Source organism: Rana temporaria, chromosome 2 (assembly GCF_905171775.1).
Source record: "Rana temporaria chromosome 2, aRanTem1.1, whole genome shotgun sequence".
Classification (NCBI taxonomy): Eukaryota; Metazoa; Chordata; class Amphibia; order Anura; family Ranidae; genus Rana; species Rana temporaria.
In genome coordinates, this window is record NC_053490.1 from 10,921,927 (window position 1) to 10,937,357 (window position 15,431).

The following is a 15,431-nucleotide window of genomic DNA, read 5'->3' on the forward strand; positions in this document are numbered from 1 at the left end:
CAATATAATCAAGCATCTGTGGGGTGTACAGGAAGAACAATTCCGATCCTTGGAGGACGCACGTCACAACTTAAGGTATGCTGTGGTATCTGGCACTAAGCTGTCAGTAGCAGATCCTTTAAGAGGTCTAGTGGAGGCCATGTTTCGATGGGTTATGGTGGGTGGTCTTAATGTTTCCAGATCTCAATATAATCAAGCATCTATGGGGTGTACTGGAAGAACAATGCTGATCCTTGGAGGACACACGTCACAACTTAAAGGATCTGCTACTGGCAGCTTGGTGCCAGATGCCACATCATGCCTTCAGAGGTCTAGTGGAGACCATGTTTCGATGGGTAATGGTGGGTGGTCTTAATATTTCCAGATCTCAATATAATCAAGCATCTATGGGGTGTACTGGAAGAACAATGCTGATCCTTGGAGGACACACGTCACAACTTAAAGGATCTGCTACTGGCAGCTTGGTGCCAGATGCCACATCATACATTCAGAGGTCTAGTGGAGGCCATGTTTCGATGGGTTATGGTGGGTGGTCTTAATGTTTCCAGATCTCAATATAATCAAGCATCTATGGGGTGTACTGGAAGAACATTTCCGATTCTTGGAGGACACACATCACAACTTAAAGGATCTGCTACTGGCAGCTTGGTGCCAGATGCCACATCATACATTCAGAGGTCTAGTGGAGGCCATGTTCCGATGGGTTATGGTGGGTGGTCTTAATGTTTCCAGATCTCAATATAATCAAGCATCTATGGGGTGTACTGGAAGAACATTTCCGATTCTTGGAGGACACACGTCACAACTTAAAGGATCAGCTACTGGCAGCTTGGTGCCAGATGCCACATCATACCTTCAGAGGTCTAGTGGAGGCCATGTTTCGATGGGTTATGGTGGGTGGTCTTAATGTTTCCCACAGATCTCAATATAATCAAGCATCTGTGGGGTGTACTGGAAGAACAATGCTGATCCTTGGAGGACACACGTCACAACTTAAAGGATCTGCTACTGGCAGCTTGGTGCCAGATGCCACATCATACCTTCAGAGGTCTAGTGGAGGCCATGTTTCGATGGGTTATGGTGGGTGGTCTTAATGTTTTGGTTGATCGCTGTATGTAAATCCTAACAATAGACTTCTCCTATTTGCTCCCTTTTGGTCTATTACATTTTAAAATAGATTTTATATCTGTTGAACAGGTGCATAATATATCTGCTGATCCTGCCTAGTAAGTGCCTAATGTCCTGTAGTAAGCCAACAACATGTCTTATCAGACCTGCACGGGGCTACTTCAATGAATTACAGAACTTCTCCTAGGGTGACAACCCTGCTCCTCCACAGATACGGTACAGCGAGTGAGCGTTGTCACCTCACCCTGGCACAGGTAGTGTGTTAATGGCAGGATTACTGGGTAAAAATAAAGGGAAGAAAAGCCCCAAAAAAAGGGCAACCACAACATCTAAAGACTGGTAATCTGCAATATAGTACAATTTTTGTTCTTGGGTGTGCTGTGCGCGTCTCTCCAAACAGCTTGGAAGTGTTATGGTGATAAAGACACTATCCAGCCCATGAATTGGTCTCCTACCATAATGAGACCATCAATTCCTAGCCAATGGAATGGCTGCCTAGAGGGTCACCCAGTATGGCTACCTCCATGGTGTACACACGCTGAGTGGTCACTTGGGGGGGCTCTTTGGTTTATGTCTCAGTCCATGTTGGATGTTCCAGTGTCCTAGTTTTCCCTGAGCCTCTAGCAGTTCCTTGGCCGTGTCTCTAAGTTCGCCTTCCAGCTCAGCGGCAAATTTCACGGCTTCAGATTGGAAGAAGTCGTATCTCTGATGAAGATCTTTCATCAAACGCCTCGCCTCTTTGTGTTCTCGGCTGCTTTTATTCTTCTCCAAGGCAGATTCTGGGAAGGAACAATATTATTATTATACAGGACTTACAGGAAGATGGTACAGTTACAATACAATTCAATACAACATGGCGAGGAGGACCCTGGACATGAGAGCTTACAGTCCGAAGGGGAAGGGGAAGTGATACAAAGTTATTACCGTATATACTCGAGTATAAGCCGACCCGAATATAAGCCGAGGCACCTAATTTTACCACAAAAAAATGGGAAAGCTTATTGACTTGAATATGAATGAATGAAAAACTTATAAAGCGCGGCGCATGCGAACTGAATCGCTTCTGGGCGCTAGTTGTTCGTGTCTCATGACATCAAAAGAGCAGAGTTTTGATCCGTCTTCTGAAAGTCAGGTGGTTTTCCTCCAACCGAACGCTGGTTGGTAAAGCGTTCCATAGTCTCGGACCTTGAAAAGCAAACCTTCTTTCTCCTTTGGACTTGTATTTGGTTTTTGGCACCTTGACCAGATTTTGGTCAGTGGATCGCAGAACGCGATTAGAATTGTGAGGTTCTATCTTGTCGCAAAGATATTGCGGAGCCTTCCCATGGATGCACTTATGTGTCAGGCAGAGTGCTTTAAATGCAATTCTGTCTTTTACTGGCAGCCAGTGAAGGGTTCTCAACGAAGGTGAGATTGATTCCCATTTTTTTTCCCCAGTCACCAGTCTGGCGGCCGTATTCTGTACGACTTGCAGACGGGAGATTTGGTACTTTGGGAGTCCGAGGTAAAGGGCATTTGCATAGTCCAGTCTGGAATTCACGATTGTTCCCACCACGACTGCTACGTCTTCTTTGGGGATAAATGGAATAAGTCTGCGTAGTAGGCGTAACAGATGGTGGGATCCGCTGACTACTGACCCTATTTGTGCGTCCATTGTCATGAAGGTGTCGAAGATGACCCCGAGACTTTTGACTTTGGAGCTAGGGGTGATGATTTGGCCCAGAATGGGCGGGGGTGTCCAGGTTGTTGCCAGTTGACTCTTTCGGCTGGCGTGAAACATAAGGAGTTCTGTTTTTGAACTGTTGAATTTAAGATAACTCTTAGTCATCCAGTTTTCTATCGAAGAGAGACATTTCTCTAAACTGAGATGATGATCCTTTTTGTTGCAGATGCGAAAATACAATTGCGTATCGTCTGCATAAGAGTGATAGAGTAGTTCTTGGCTACTGATAATATCAAAGAGAGGGCGAAGATAGATGTTGAAAAGCACCGGTGATAGGGGGGATCCTTGGGGGACTCCACATGACACTGTGCGCTTTTCCGACGTGAAACAACCCAATTTAACTGTTTGTGATCGGTTTTCAAGAAAGGAAGAAAACCATGGTAAATCACCTTCTGCGACTTCTGCTACCTTGGCTAGTCGCATCAGTAACAGTTTGTGGTCTACCGTGTCAAAGGCTGCGCTTAGGTCCAGCAGAACCAGGAGACAAGATTCTCCTTCGTCTGCGGCCTCGAGGGCATCGTCCCATATTTTGAGTAAGGCCGTTTCTGTCCAGTGTCCGGGACGGAAGCCTGATTGTAATCGATCGAGTAGATTGTGGGTATCTAGATGCTGTTGCAGCTGTTGTACCACTACTTTCTCCATTATCTTGGAGAGAACATTTAGGCCTGTTATGGGACGGCGGTGAGTTGGGTCCTTGGGATCCAGGTTAGGTTTTTTCAAGATGGGCTGGATTGTGCCCTCTTTCAACAGGGATGGCACTGTGCCTTCCTTAAATGACTGGTTTATAAGCTGTGTGATGGGTGGTGCCAGGATGTCGGCACATTCCTTCAGCAGTTTGGTGGGGATGATATCATTGGGCGATGTGCTGTTCCGCAAAGCACCAATGATATTTTTTGTGGTATCGATGGAGATCGGTTCCAGAGTGAACTTTGTTGATTGTAGAGCGTTTCTGTGGGTGTTTTGTGGTTGATTGATGGTGGGGTTGAGGGGGGTATTGTTTTGCAAGATGCTTTCCCGGATTCTTTCAATTTTGTTGATGAAGAAATCCGATAGTTCATTACAGAACTCTTGGGTGTCTGAGTTGGGGACTTCAAGACATCCTGGAATTAATGGTCTGGGTGACCATCTTGAAGAGTTCGCGGGGGCGGTTTAGGGCGCTGTTAATCGCCATAGAAAAATGATGTTTCTTGGCTTTGAAGATTTCTTTATGATATCGTGTTGTTATTGCCTTGTAGATGATGAGGTTATCCTCTGCAGGGCTTCTTTTCCAGGCGGCTTCCGCCCTTCTGCGCTCTTGCTTCAGAAGCGACAGCTGGTTGTTGAACCAGCCGGACTTTTTTTTTCGGATGCAGGCTTTGCGTTTCGGTGCTACTAAATCGGCTGACTGTAGCAGGGCTGCGTTTATGGCATCCAGTGTATCTGCGGCTGTTTGATGTGGATGGATTGTTTTGATTCTGTTTCCCAAGGTAGATTTAAAGAGTTCCGAATGGAGCTTCTTCTGAGACCTAGCCCAGTGTATTGTCACCGGCTTGGGTGCTTTTATCACTGGGGGAATTTTGGAGATTATGAAATTAATTGCATGGTGGTCTGTCCATGGCAATGGTTAATTTTCTAAAATGCTTATTTTCAGATTTTGTCTGAAAATTAGGTCGAGTGTGTGACCTGAAGCATGTGTTGGCCCGCATATAAGTTGCTGTAGTCCTAATCCTTCCAGGTGATCAATGCAGGCGTCCGCAATGGGATCCTGTGCGGAGTTGGCCCACAGATTGAAGTCCCCGAGCAGCAAAAGATGTTTGCTGTTAAGGGTATAAGTGGATATAAACTCCGTTAATGATGGCAAAAACTGCGATTTTGGCCCAGGTGGCCTATAGCAGAGGAGAATGTGAACAGTCTCCTGGGGGGAAGTTTCTGTCTATAAGCCTAGGGTGTCCATGTGCATGCCTCACTGTGTCCATGCCTCACTGTGCCCATGCCTCACTGTGCCCATGCCTCACTGTGTCCATGCCTCACTGTGCCCATGCCTCACTGTGCCCATGCCTCACTGTGTCCATGCCTCACTGTGCCCATGCCTCACTGTGCCCATGTGCATGCCTCACTGTGCCCATGTGCATGCCTCACTGTGCCCATGCCTCACTGTGCCCATGCCTCACTGTGCCCATGCCTCACTGTGTCCATGCCTCACTGTGCCCATGCCTCACTGTGCCCATGTGCATGCCTCACTGTGCCCATGTGCATGCCTCACTGTGCCCATGCCTCACTGTGCCCATGACTAGACTTACGTTTAACATAGGAGTATATAGAAGGGGTGCGCGGCTTTGAAAAATCGGTGCTCCCCGGTCGTAGGTCCCCCAGGCAGCAAACTTTGCTCACTTGTAGAGAAGAATTGGTGCTACATGTGTGCCAAGTTTCGGGTCCAGGGGACCTACGACCGGCTGGTACCTGGGTCCCCAAAGTTACCAGAGAAATTACCATTTAAAATGGGAGTCTATGGAAGGGGTGCCCGACTTTAAAAAAATTGGTGCTCCCCGGCCGTAGGTCTTCCAGACAACAAACTTTGCACACTTGTAGAGGAAGAGTGGGCCCATATGTGTACGAAGTCCAGGGGACCTACGGCCGGCCGGTACCGGGTCCCCAAAGTCCGGGAGATCAGGCGCAAAAAGTTGACTCGAGTATAAGCCGAGGGGGGCATTTTCAGCACAAAAAAATGTGCTGAAAAACTCGGCTTATACTCGAGTATATACGATAACTACAGTGTTTCCCCCGAAAATAAGACCTAGCGTTATTTTCCAGGAGGGTTGCAATATAAGCCCTACCCAGAAAATAAGCCCTAGTTTAAAATTCTTGTAAAATCCTATAATTCACTCTATTACAGTATTATATAATGTACAATGTGTGTGTTTCTGTAATATAATTGCGGGGAAGAAAGTTCCGGCGGGTGACAGAAGCACAGATCGGCTCTATAACAAATGTATTTGGCACAATTATATTACAGAAACGCACACATTGTACATGATATAATACTGTAATAGAGGGGATTATAGGATTTTACAAGCATTTTAACTCAATTCACACTGGAGATTCCTGACAGGCAGGGAGGGAGAGAAGACATCACATTACATGGTAAGACCTACCCCGAAAATAAGACCTATTGTGTCTTTTGTTGCCAAAATTAATATAAGACCTGGGCTAAATTTTCGGGGAAACACGGTAGGGAATGAGTTAATACAGAAAGAAGAAGTTTGTTTTTTTTAGGTGGAGGAAGGATAGGCTTTCCTGAAGAGATGAGCTTTCAGGGATCACCTAAAGGTTACAGAGTAAGAGATAAAGAGTTCCAGAGGATGGGAGAAGCTCTGGAGACGAGCATGGGATGAGTTGATGAGGGAGCTAGAGAGCAGAAGATCTTGGGATAAGTCGAGGGGACGGTCTGGGTGATATTTGTAGATGGTGAGGTTGCTGGAGGCAGAGTTGCGGATGGTTTTGTAGGTTGTTGTTAGTATTTTAAAAAATTGGGGTAGATTCAGGTAGCTTTGCGCTTTTCTTACGGAGCCTTATGCCAGTCATATCTTAGGCTGCAGTCGGCGTATCGAGCTCTCTGAATCAGGAGCACTCGATACGCCGGCGCAACTAAGCAATTGCGCTGCGTAACTATGGTTACGCAGACGCAATTGCTACCTGAATCTACCCCAATATTTATTGGGTGAATGGAAGTCAGTGGAGGGATTGGCAGAGGTGTGGTGGAGTAAGGTGGATGAGCAACCCATCATGTTGGGCACAGGTAAGGCTGCCTTGATGGGCACAGGTGAGGCTGCATTGATGAGCACAGGTAAAGGCTGCATCAATGGACACAGGTGAGGCTGCATTGTTGGGCACAAGTGAGGCTGCATTGTTGGGCACAAGTGAGGCTGCGCTGATGGGCACACTATTCGGGAGAACTTATTGCCATGATGAAATCCCCTGATAATGGGCACAGCAGGTGCACAGACCCAGAAGCTCAGCACAGGGACGGTGGGAACCCCTCATAATGGGCACAGCAGGTGTACAGACCCAGGAACTCATTACAGGGATGGTGGGAACCCCTCATAATGGGCACAGCAGGTGTACAGACCCGGGAACTCAGCACAGGGATGGTGGGAACTCCTCATAATGGGCACAGCAGATGTGCAGAACCAGGAACTCAGCACAGGGATGGCGAAAGTCCCTCATAATGGGCACAGCGGGTGTACAGAACCCGGAACTCAGCACGGGGATGATGCCAACCCCTCATCATGGGCACAGCAGGTGTGCAGAACCAGGAATCCAGGACAGGGATGATGGCAACCCCTCGTAATGGGCACAGCAGGTGTACCGACCCGGGAACTCAGCACAGGGATGGTGGGAACCCCTTGTAATGGGCACAGAAGGTGTACCGACCCAGGAACTCAGTACAGGGATGGTGGGAACCCCTCATAATGGGCACAGCAGGTGTACAGACCCAGGAACTCATTACAGGGATGGTGGGAAACTGCCATTCCACTCCTTGTCAGTGAAGGGTGTGGTTGCTAGTTCCTTTGCTCCTGTGCTCCAGAGACCAGGGGCTAGAGTGGCTTCTCTGCCCCAGGAGGGATGCTGGATCCTGGGGAAGAGCCGGGCGGGGCCCCCCTGGATAGGCCTGTGGAAGATTCTGGGCCTACCCAAAGGAAAGATGAGTCCCTGTCAGCCTTCAGACAGAGGACTGTCAGTAAGTTGAAGCGGATTGAGAAGGAGGAGGAGAAATTGATGGTTTTGATGGCCGAGTTCAGAAAGAAAAAACAGATCTGTGCTAAAGTATACAGTAAGAAAAGACCAGCTCTGAGGCCTGAGCTGAAGGACCTGGAACAAGCTGTGAGGAAACAGAAGGATTTGCTGTATTCTCTGAAGGAGAAGAGCGGAATATTTAAAAAAATATATAAGAATGAGGAGCGATTTAATCGCATGAGAAGAGGAGCCGCTTCATGCATGGAGGATGGGGAAGCCAGCGAGGAGATGCAGGTGCAGGCACCTCTGACATGCGCTGAGCCCTCTGCCCCCTTCACACCCCAGCAATGTGGAATGTCTCAGGAGGGTGAAGGTCCTGCCATGCTGGATTTCATAACCAAGTTGGAATCCCCTCCAGATGCGGCTTCCCCGGATGGTGATGTCAAGATGGACGCCGTTTCCAATCCTGTGGAGAGAGCAAGATCCACCATGGAGTCTGCAGCAGCTGAGGGAAGCTCTGATCCCAGCCATAAAATCGCACAGGTGACAACCCAGCAAGCAGGTACAGTGTGTGTGCAGGATGGTGGTGGGAACTTTATTAATGACAATAAGCTTGCTGAGGGTTGTAGTGCTGCAGGCAGTCAGCCCATAGACAATGTACAGCATACACCTGATAAAAACTGCCAGTCTGCGGAGAGGTCCATGGACAATACAGTGACTTTGCCTGGACCAGGCACAGCGGCTGTACCTGCGAATGATGGAGGAGATGCTGGGTGCAGTAGTGCCACAACTCTGCAGAAGTCTGCATTGGACAGGACTGGAGCTGTGTGTACAGAGCGGGGGGAGGGGGTGGGTCCTGCCTCTGCTAATACAATCCCAGCTGAATCAGACGCTTTGCCGGCAGGTGTGACTGTGTCTAAGGACAGGACTGCAAGTACTGGGGTGGAAGGAAATCCTATGCTGGTGTTGCTGCTGCTGGATCTGGGAAGGGGGAACAAGCAGGGAAGGAGCATGGGAATGGGTTGTCTTCCTCCATGTTTAAAAGGAGGAATGTTGTGCAGCTGAGGTGGGAAGGCGGTGGAATCCCCCCACACAGGAGGGCGGTGGTGGATAAGATTCTGCAGATGGGGTTCACGCCCGCAGATATCTTCGCCCTGATCAGTCCGGCAGGTTCCTATGAGTATGATTTGTCCTTTCTCCGCCCGGAGTCTTTGGACATTTTTTGGGAGAAATATGAGCACGTGTGTAGGGGCCTGCCGGACTGGAAGGGGCTCATGCCCAAACTTGTCTCCCGCCAGCCCCTCATTAAAGTGGTCACGATTCTGGTCCGTAATGAGTCCATACCACCGGGGGATCTATGTATATGGCTGAGGAGGTATGGAGACGTCCTGGGCCCCCTAAAGAAGATTCTGGATGACCGGGGAATATGGACGGGGGGATGGTCTGCTCAGTTGAAACTAAAAGTCATTGATAATGTCGTCCAGCATCTGCCATCCTCAGCTTTCCTGGGGAGGGACAGGCTGACCATCTTCTATCCAGGCCAGCCAAAGCTCTGCAATAAATGTGGAGACAAGAGTCACCTTGCATCCTCCTGTCCAGTGATGAAGTGCTCTCTGTGCCAGGGTATAGGACATCTGGCTAAGGATTGTAACCTCATAAGGTGCAATCTGTGCAATGCGGTGGGACATCCTTATAGCCAGTGTCCTGAGGCAATGCACAATAAGCCTGAGCTCATGAGGGGTTTCTTCCGCCTGGACATGGAGGATGCTCGGAGCTCAACAGCTGGAGGGCCTGTGAGTCCATCTGAGTCTGTGCCAATTCCCAATGTGTCCGTGGTGCCCCAGACTGTGCCAATTCCCAATGTGTCCGTGGTGCCCCAGTCTGTGCCAATTCCCAATGTGTCAGTGTCTTCCCAGTCTGTAGGTAAGGTGTCAGTTGCAGAGAATGTGTCCAATCCTTCTGTGTCTTCTAAAATTGCAGAGGCAGCAAGAGGTGCTGGTGCATCAGGTGCGGTGCCAGTCCCCCTCCCTCGATGCTGCAGGGTTCCTGTTAAGGATCGTGGGGTGCAGAGGAGTGGGGAGGATGGTGAAGAGGCTGGCCTGGGGGTAGATAAGGGATGGGAGTATGGGGGGGAGGGGGGTGAAGGGTGTGGGGAGGCTGCTGACTCCGGGTTGTCCAAGGATGATATGGAGTGGTTGGAGGATAAAAGGAGGAGAGGCAAAAAGAAGGGGAAAAAAGGAGGTACAGTTACCTTAAGTCCTGAGGTTTTGCCTTTGGCGAATAAATTTACGGTACTGTCTGAGGATGACTATGAATGGGACTCGTTCAGTTCTGCATCCTCTATGGATGAAGAGTGCCAGGGTGCAACGAAGCGCGCTGGTTCTCCAGGGAGAGGGAGGAGCCAGGCTGGGAAACAGCCTCAGCCACCTTAATGGCGGTTCCCACTCACTTTATATAAAAGGTGACATGCATGGTGATGCTCTTTAGTCTGGCTCTCCCGTAGGGATTATGTTGTGCGCAATTTGGTTTGCACCGTTTATTATGTTCTTGTGTTTGTTTCTGTTTTGTATAGTCATATTCAATTGTTTTGTTTTATTGTATATACGTTGTTGTTTGTAAGATTTTTCAATAAACAAAATTAACCCCTCATAATGGGCACAGCAGGTGTACAGACCCGGGAACTCAGCACAGGGATGGTGGGAACCCCACATAATGGGCACAGCTGGTGTAAAGACCTAGGAACTCATTACAGGGATGGTGAGAACCCCTCATAATGGGCACAGCAGGTGTACAGACCCGGGAACTCAGCACAGGGATGGTGGGAACCCCTCATAATGGGCACAGCAGGTGTACAGACCCGGGAACTCAGCACAGGGATGGTGGGAACTCCTCATAATGGGCACAGCAGATGTGCAGAACCAGGAACTCAGCACAGGGATGGCGAAAGTCCCTCATAATGGGCACAGCGGGTGTACAGAACCCAGAACTCAGCACGGGGATGATGGCAACCCCTCATCATGGGCACAGCAGGTGTGCAGAACCAGGAATCCAGGACAGGGATGATGGCAACCCCTCGTAATGGGCACAGCAGGTGTACCGACCCGGGAACTCAGCACAGGGATGGTGGGAACCCCTTGTAATGGGCACAGAAGGTGTACCGACCCAGGAACTCAGTACAGGGATGGTGGGAACCCCTCATAATGGGCACAGCAGGTGTACAGACCCGGGAACTCAGCACAGGGATGGTGGGAACCCCTCATAATGGGCACAGCAGGGTACAGACCCGGGAACTCAGCACAGGGATGGAGGGAACCCCTCATAATGGGCACATCGGGTGTACAGACCCAGAAGCTCAGCACAGGGATGGTGGGAACCCCTCATAATGGGCACAGCAGGTTTACAGACCCAGGAACTCATTACAGGGATGGTGAGAACCCCTCATAATGGGCACAGCAGGTGTACAGACCCGGGAACTCATTACAGGGATGGTGGGAACCCCTCATAATGGGCACAGCGGGTGTACAGACCCGGGAACTCAGCACAGGGATGGTGGGAACCCCTTATAATGGGCACAGCAGATGTGCAGAACCAGGAATCCAGCACAGGGATGGCGAAAGTCCCTCATAATGGGCACAGCGGGTTTACAGACCCAGGAACTCATTACAGGGATGGTGAGAACCCCTCATAATGGGCACAGCAGGTGTACAGACCCGGGAACTCATTACAGGGATGGTGGGAACCCCTCATAATGGGCACAGCGGGTGTACAGAACCTGGAACTCAGCACGGGGATGATGGCAACCCCTCATCATGGGCACAGCAGGTGTGCAGAACCAGGAATCCAGGACAGGGATGATGGCAACCCCTCGTAATGGGCACAGCAGGTGTACCGGCCCAGGAACTCAGCACAGGGATGGTGGGAACCCCTTGTAATGGGCACAGAAGGTGTACCGACCCAGGAACTCAGCACATGGATGGTGGGAACCCCTCGTAATGGGCACAGCAGGTGTACAGACCCAGGAACTCAGCACAGGGATGGTGAGAACCTCTCATAATGGGCACAGCGGGTGTGCAGAACCAGGAATCCAGCACAGGGATGGCGAAAGTCCCTCATAATGGGCACAGCATATGTACAGAACCCGGAACTCAGCACAGGGATGGTGAGAACCCCTCATCATGGGCACAGCAGGTGTACAGACCAGGAAACTCGGCACAAGGATGGCGGGAGTCCCTCAAAATTGGCACAGCAGGTGTACAGATCCCGGAATCTAGCACAGGGATGGCGAAAGTCCCTCATAATGGGCACAGCATATGCACAGACCCAAAAAACTCAGCACAGGGATGGTGGGAACCCCCTTAATAATGGGCACAGCAGGACAACAGCCTAAGAGATCACACCAGAGATCTTACTAGAAGAGCCCCGAGAAATAGAAGAAACCAATAGATCACTTCTAACCTTTGTGTTCTATTCTAGTTATGGACGGTGTGAGGAAAGACTCCCTGTCAGGATTTTATAAGCGGCCCCTCTATGTGTCCTAATGATCACCCAGAGAGGATGTGATGGGAAAATTCCACATTTCTGAGTTGTCAACAAACCAGAAAACCCCCAATGTGGACATCTCCGGGGAGGGGGAGGGGATTCCAGTCACTTCGGAGGGATTTCCTGTTTTGTCAATAATGGGACACAAACGGCAGGGAAAAAACAACAACGGGGGTTCTAACTGTTCTGTAAATTATCTAAAACTAAAAAAGTAAATAGAATAACGTTTTATACTCTATCACACACACACACACATATATATATATTGTATATTACACATACAACTTTCTAACATCTATAAAACACTAAAATATTCGTTTTTGTAACAACTGACTCTTTATAAAAAAAAAAACCTGTATTAGTGACAATTGGAAGATTGGACTGATATCACCAGAAGATATGCCCGTGTAGATGACTACCTACCCAGAGGAACCTCCACCAGATGGCGCCGTTCTCTCATACTCGTTAGGACATCTGCAAAGACCTCTTTCTTACTCTTCCAGGATACTGGATGAAGATCTTTCTCACGCTGGTAAGAAGAAAAGAACAGAGACAACATTTTGTGAGGTTTTAGAACATAGGTTCAAAACACAATTGTGTGCACCTGTGAAAATGGTTACCCCGAACAGGGGCGGACTGACCATTCGGGCACCCGGGCACTGCCTGAGGGCCCCATGCCACTAGGGGTTGCCAGCCTCAGTAAAACCAGGGACAGAATGTAAAAATGTGTGTGTTTTTCCATCTGTCTCTGAAATGTCCCTTACCGACATCCTTCTGGTCTAAAAATCCCAAGATTATAACTGCACCGCCTCTCCAGTACCTTCTCAGTGTGTGTCTGTGTATACTGTGTGTGTCTGTGTATACTGTGTGTGTCTGTGTGTATACTGTATGTGTCTGTGTATACTGTGTGTGTGTCTGTGTGTATACTGTGTGTGTCTGTGTGTATACTGTGTGTGTGTATACTGTGTGTATACTGTGTGTGTGTGTGTGTATACTGTGTGTGTATATACTGTGTGTGGCTGTGTGTATACTGTGTGTGTATACTGTGTGTGTGTATACTGTTTGTGTCTGTGTGTATACTGTGTGTATGTGTGTATAGTGTGTGTGTATACTGTGTGTGTGTGTGTGTGTATACTGTGTGTGTGTGTGTGTATACTGTGTGTGTATACTGTGTATGTGTATACTGTGTGTGTGTATATTGTGTGTGTGTATACTGTGTGTGTATAATGTGTGTATACTGTGTATGTGTATACTGTGTGTGTGTATACTATGTGTGTGTGTATATACTGTGTGTATACACTGTGTGTGTATACTGTGTGTGTGTGTGTGTATACTGTGTGACCCCATAATCTATTGCCTGGGGGCCCCATAATCCCCTTTTGCCCAGGGGCCCCCATAATCTCCTTTTGCCCAGGGGCCCCCATAATCCCCTTTTGCCCAGGGGGCTCCATAATCTCCTATTGCCAGGGGGCCCCATAGTCCCCTTTTGCCCAGGGGGCCCCATAGTCCCCTTTTGCCCAGGGGGCCCCATAATCTTCTATTGCCCGAGGGCCCCATAATCCCCTTTTGCCCGGGGGCCCCATAATCTCCTATTGCCCGGGGGCTCGATGAGTTGTCAGTCCGCCCCTGACCTGTCAGTCCGCCCCGAATAACACTCAGGCCTCGTACACACGGCCGAGGAACTCGACGTGCCAAACACGTCGAGTTCTTCGGCGAGTTCAGCCCTGAAGCCGCCGAGGAGCTCGGCGGGCTGCCTTCTCCCATAGAACAACGAGAAAATAGAGAACATGTTCTCTATTTTCTCGACGAGTTCTTCGGCGGCTCCATCGGGCCGAACGTGTACAGACGGCCGGGTTTCTCGGCAGAATCCGGCTCTGACCGAGTTTCTCGCTGAATTCTGCCGAGAAACTCTGTCGTGTGTACGAGGCCTCAGATTTATTGCCATGAAGATGTTAGGACTGATTTTGTTGCCCAAAATGATTCCCACGTTACTGTTCCTAACCAGGACATTGAGTCAGCTCAGAAGACTGAGGACATCTTGTGGTGAACCAGAATTACTGCAGAGGACAGCACCAGAAAGAAGGGGAGTACTGCAGCTGCAATCCCTTATTTAACCACTTACAGCCTGGCCTATAGCAGAATGACGGCCGGGCGGTGGTTGCCTTATCCTGACTGGAGGTCATAAGACATCCAGCAGCATAACAGCCGCCACGTGCCCTTGGGGGAGATGGGTGGTGCGTCGGAGGCTCTTTACCACGTAATCAGCCGTGTCCAATCACAATGTAAATAGGAAGAGCCGTTGATTGGAATTTCCTCACTTTCGTCTGACAGACACGAGTAGAGGAGATCTGATCTGCGTCTCTCCTGGCAGGGGGGGGGGTCTGTGCTGATTGTTTATCAGCACAGCCCCCCCCCCTCCCCCGCGGATGCCCACACTGGACCACCAGGGATGCCGCCTGGAGCACCAGGGAAGGAGGGGAAGGGGGAAACACGTGGATGGCCAGGTATGTACCCTTTGGTCATCCACATATGAAAAAATATGCACAATAGATGTGAATCAGTGCCCACAAATGGGTACTGACTGACAACATTATGGTCTAGAACAGTGGTCTCCAAACTGTGGCCCCTCTGCTTGCCTTTTTCAGGCCCTTTGGGCACTATTCCTCTGTGGTCTCAGCTGACTGGCCTCACCTTCATCCAGAGTAGGATATGGAGCGTGGGTCACATGTTGGGGCTCATTAAACACATACAGTGGATTGGCAGAGATTACCTGGCTTTCCTGAGGGATGTACGGCTTCTGATTGCTGCCCAGTATAGGCTTACAGTCGTGGTGCACATGCAGGCGCCTCAGTGCGTACTCCAAAGCGCGGACATTGTTCTGTATACCTGTAATACACAGTGTAGCTTCAGTCAGGATCCCATTCTACAGCAGATCCCACCACTCTCCACAGCCAAATTGGATGATTATCTGCACAGTAGAGTAACAATAGCTATAGCAGCTCACACAATGGCTATGGGGCCAGGGGGTGGAAAGGGGCCCCATTACCATACCAGCTACCAGAGAACCAGAATTATATCTTTAACCACTTGCCGCCCGCCAATGACATATTGACGTCGGCAAAGTGGTTGTAGAATCCTGACTGGACGTCATATGACGTCCTCAGGATTCTGAGCCGCTGCACGCCCCCTGTGGCACGCATCGCGACGATCGTTGTTGCGGGGTGTCAGTCTGACACCCCGCAACACCGATCTCGGTAAAGAGTCTCTCACGGAGACTCTTTACCATGTGATCAGCCGTGTCCAATCACGGCTGATCACGATGTAAACA

At 49.5% G+C, this 15,431-nt stretch overlaps 1 protein-coding gene across 1 annotated transcript in view; it reads right to left on the minus strand.

The window, feature by feature from the left end:
• Nucleotides 1-703: 703 nt before the first annotated feature.
• XRRA1 (X-ray radiation resistance associated 1) overlaps nt 704-15,431 on the minus strand; it is a 117,050-nt gene continuing 102,322 nt past the window's right edge. Inside the window, exons 16-18 of the mRNA XM_040339832.1 lie at nt 14,874-14,989; nt 12,527-12,632; nt 704-1,907 (exon numbers count right to left, since the gene is read on the minus strand). Of these exons, the coding sequence (XP_040195766.1) occupies nt 1,675-1,907; nt 12,527-12,632; nt 14,874-14,989 (455 nt within the window). The 3' untranslated portion in view covers nt 704-1,674. The remainder of the gene's footprint in view (nt 1,908-12,526; nt 12,633-14,873; nt 14,990-15,431) is intronic.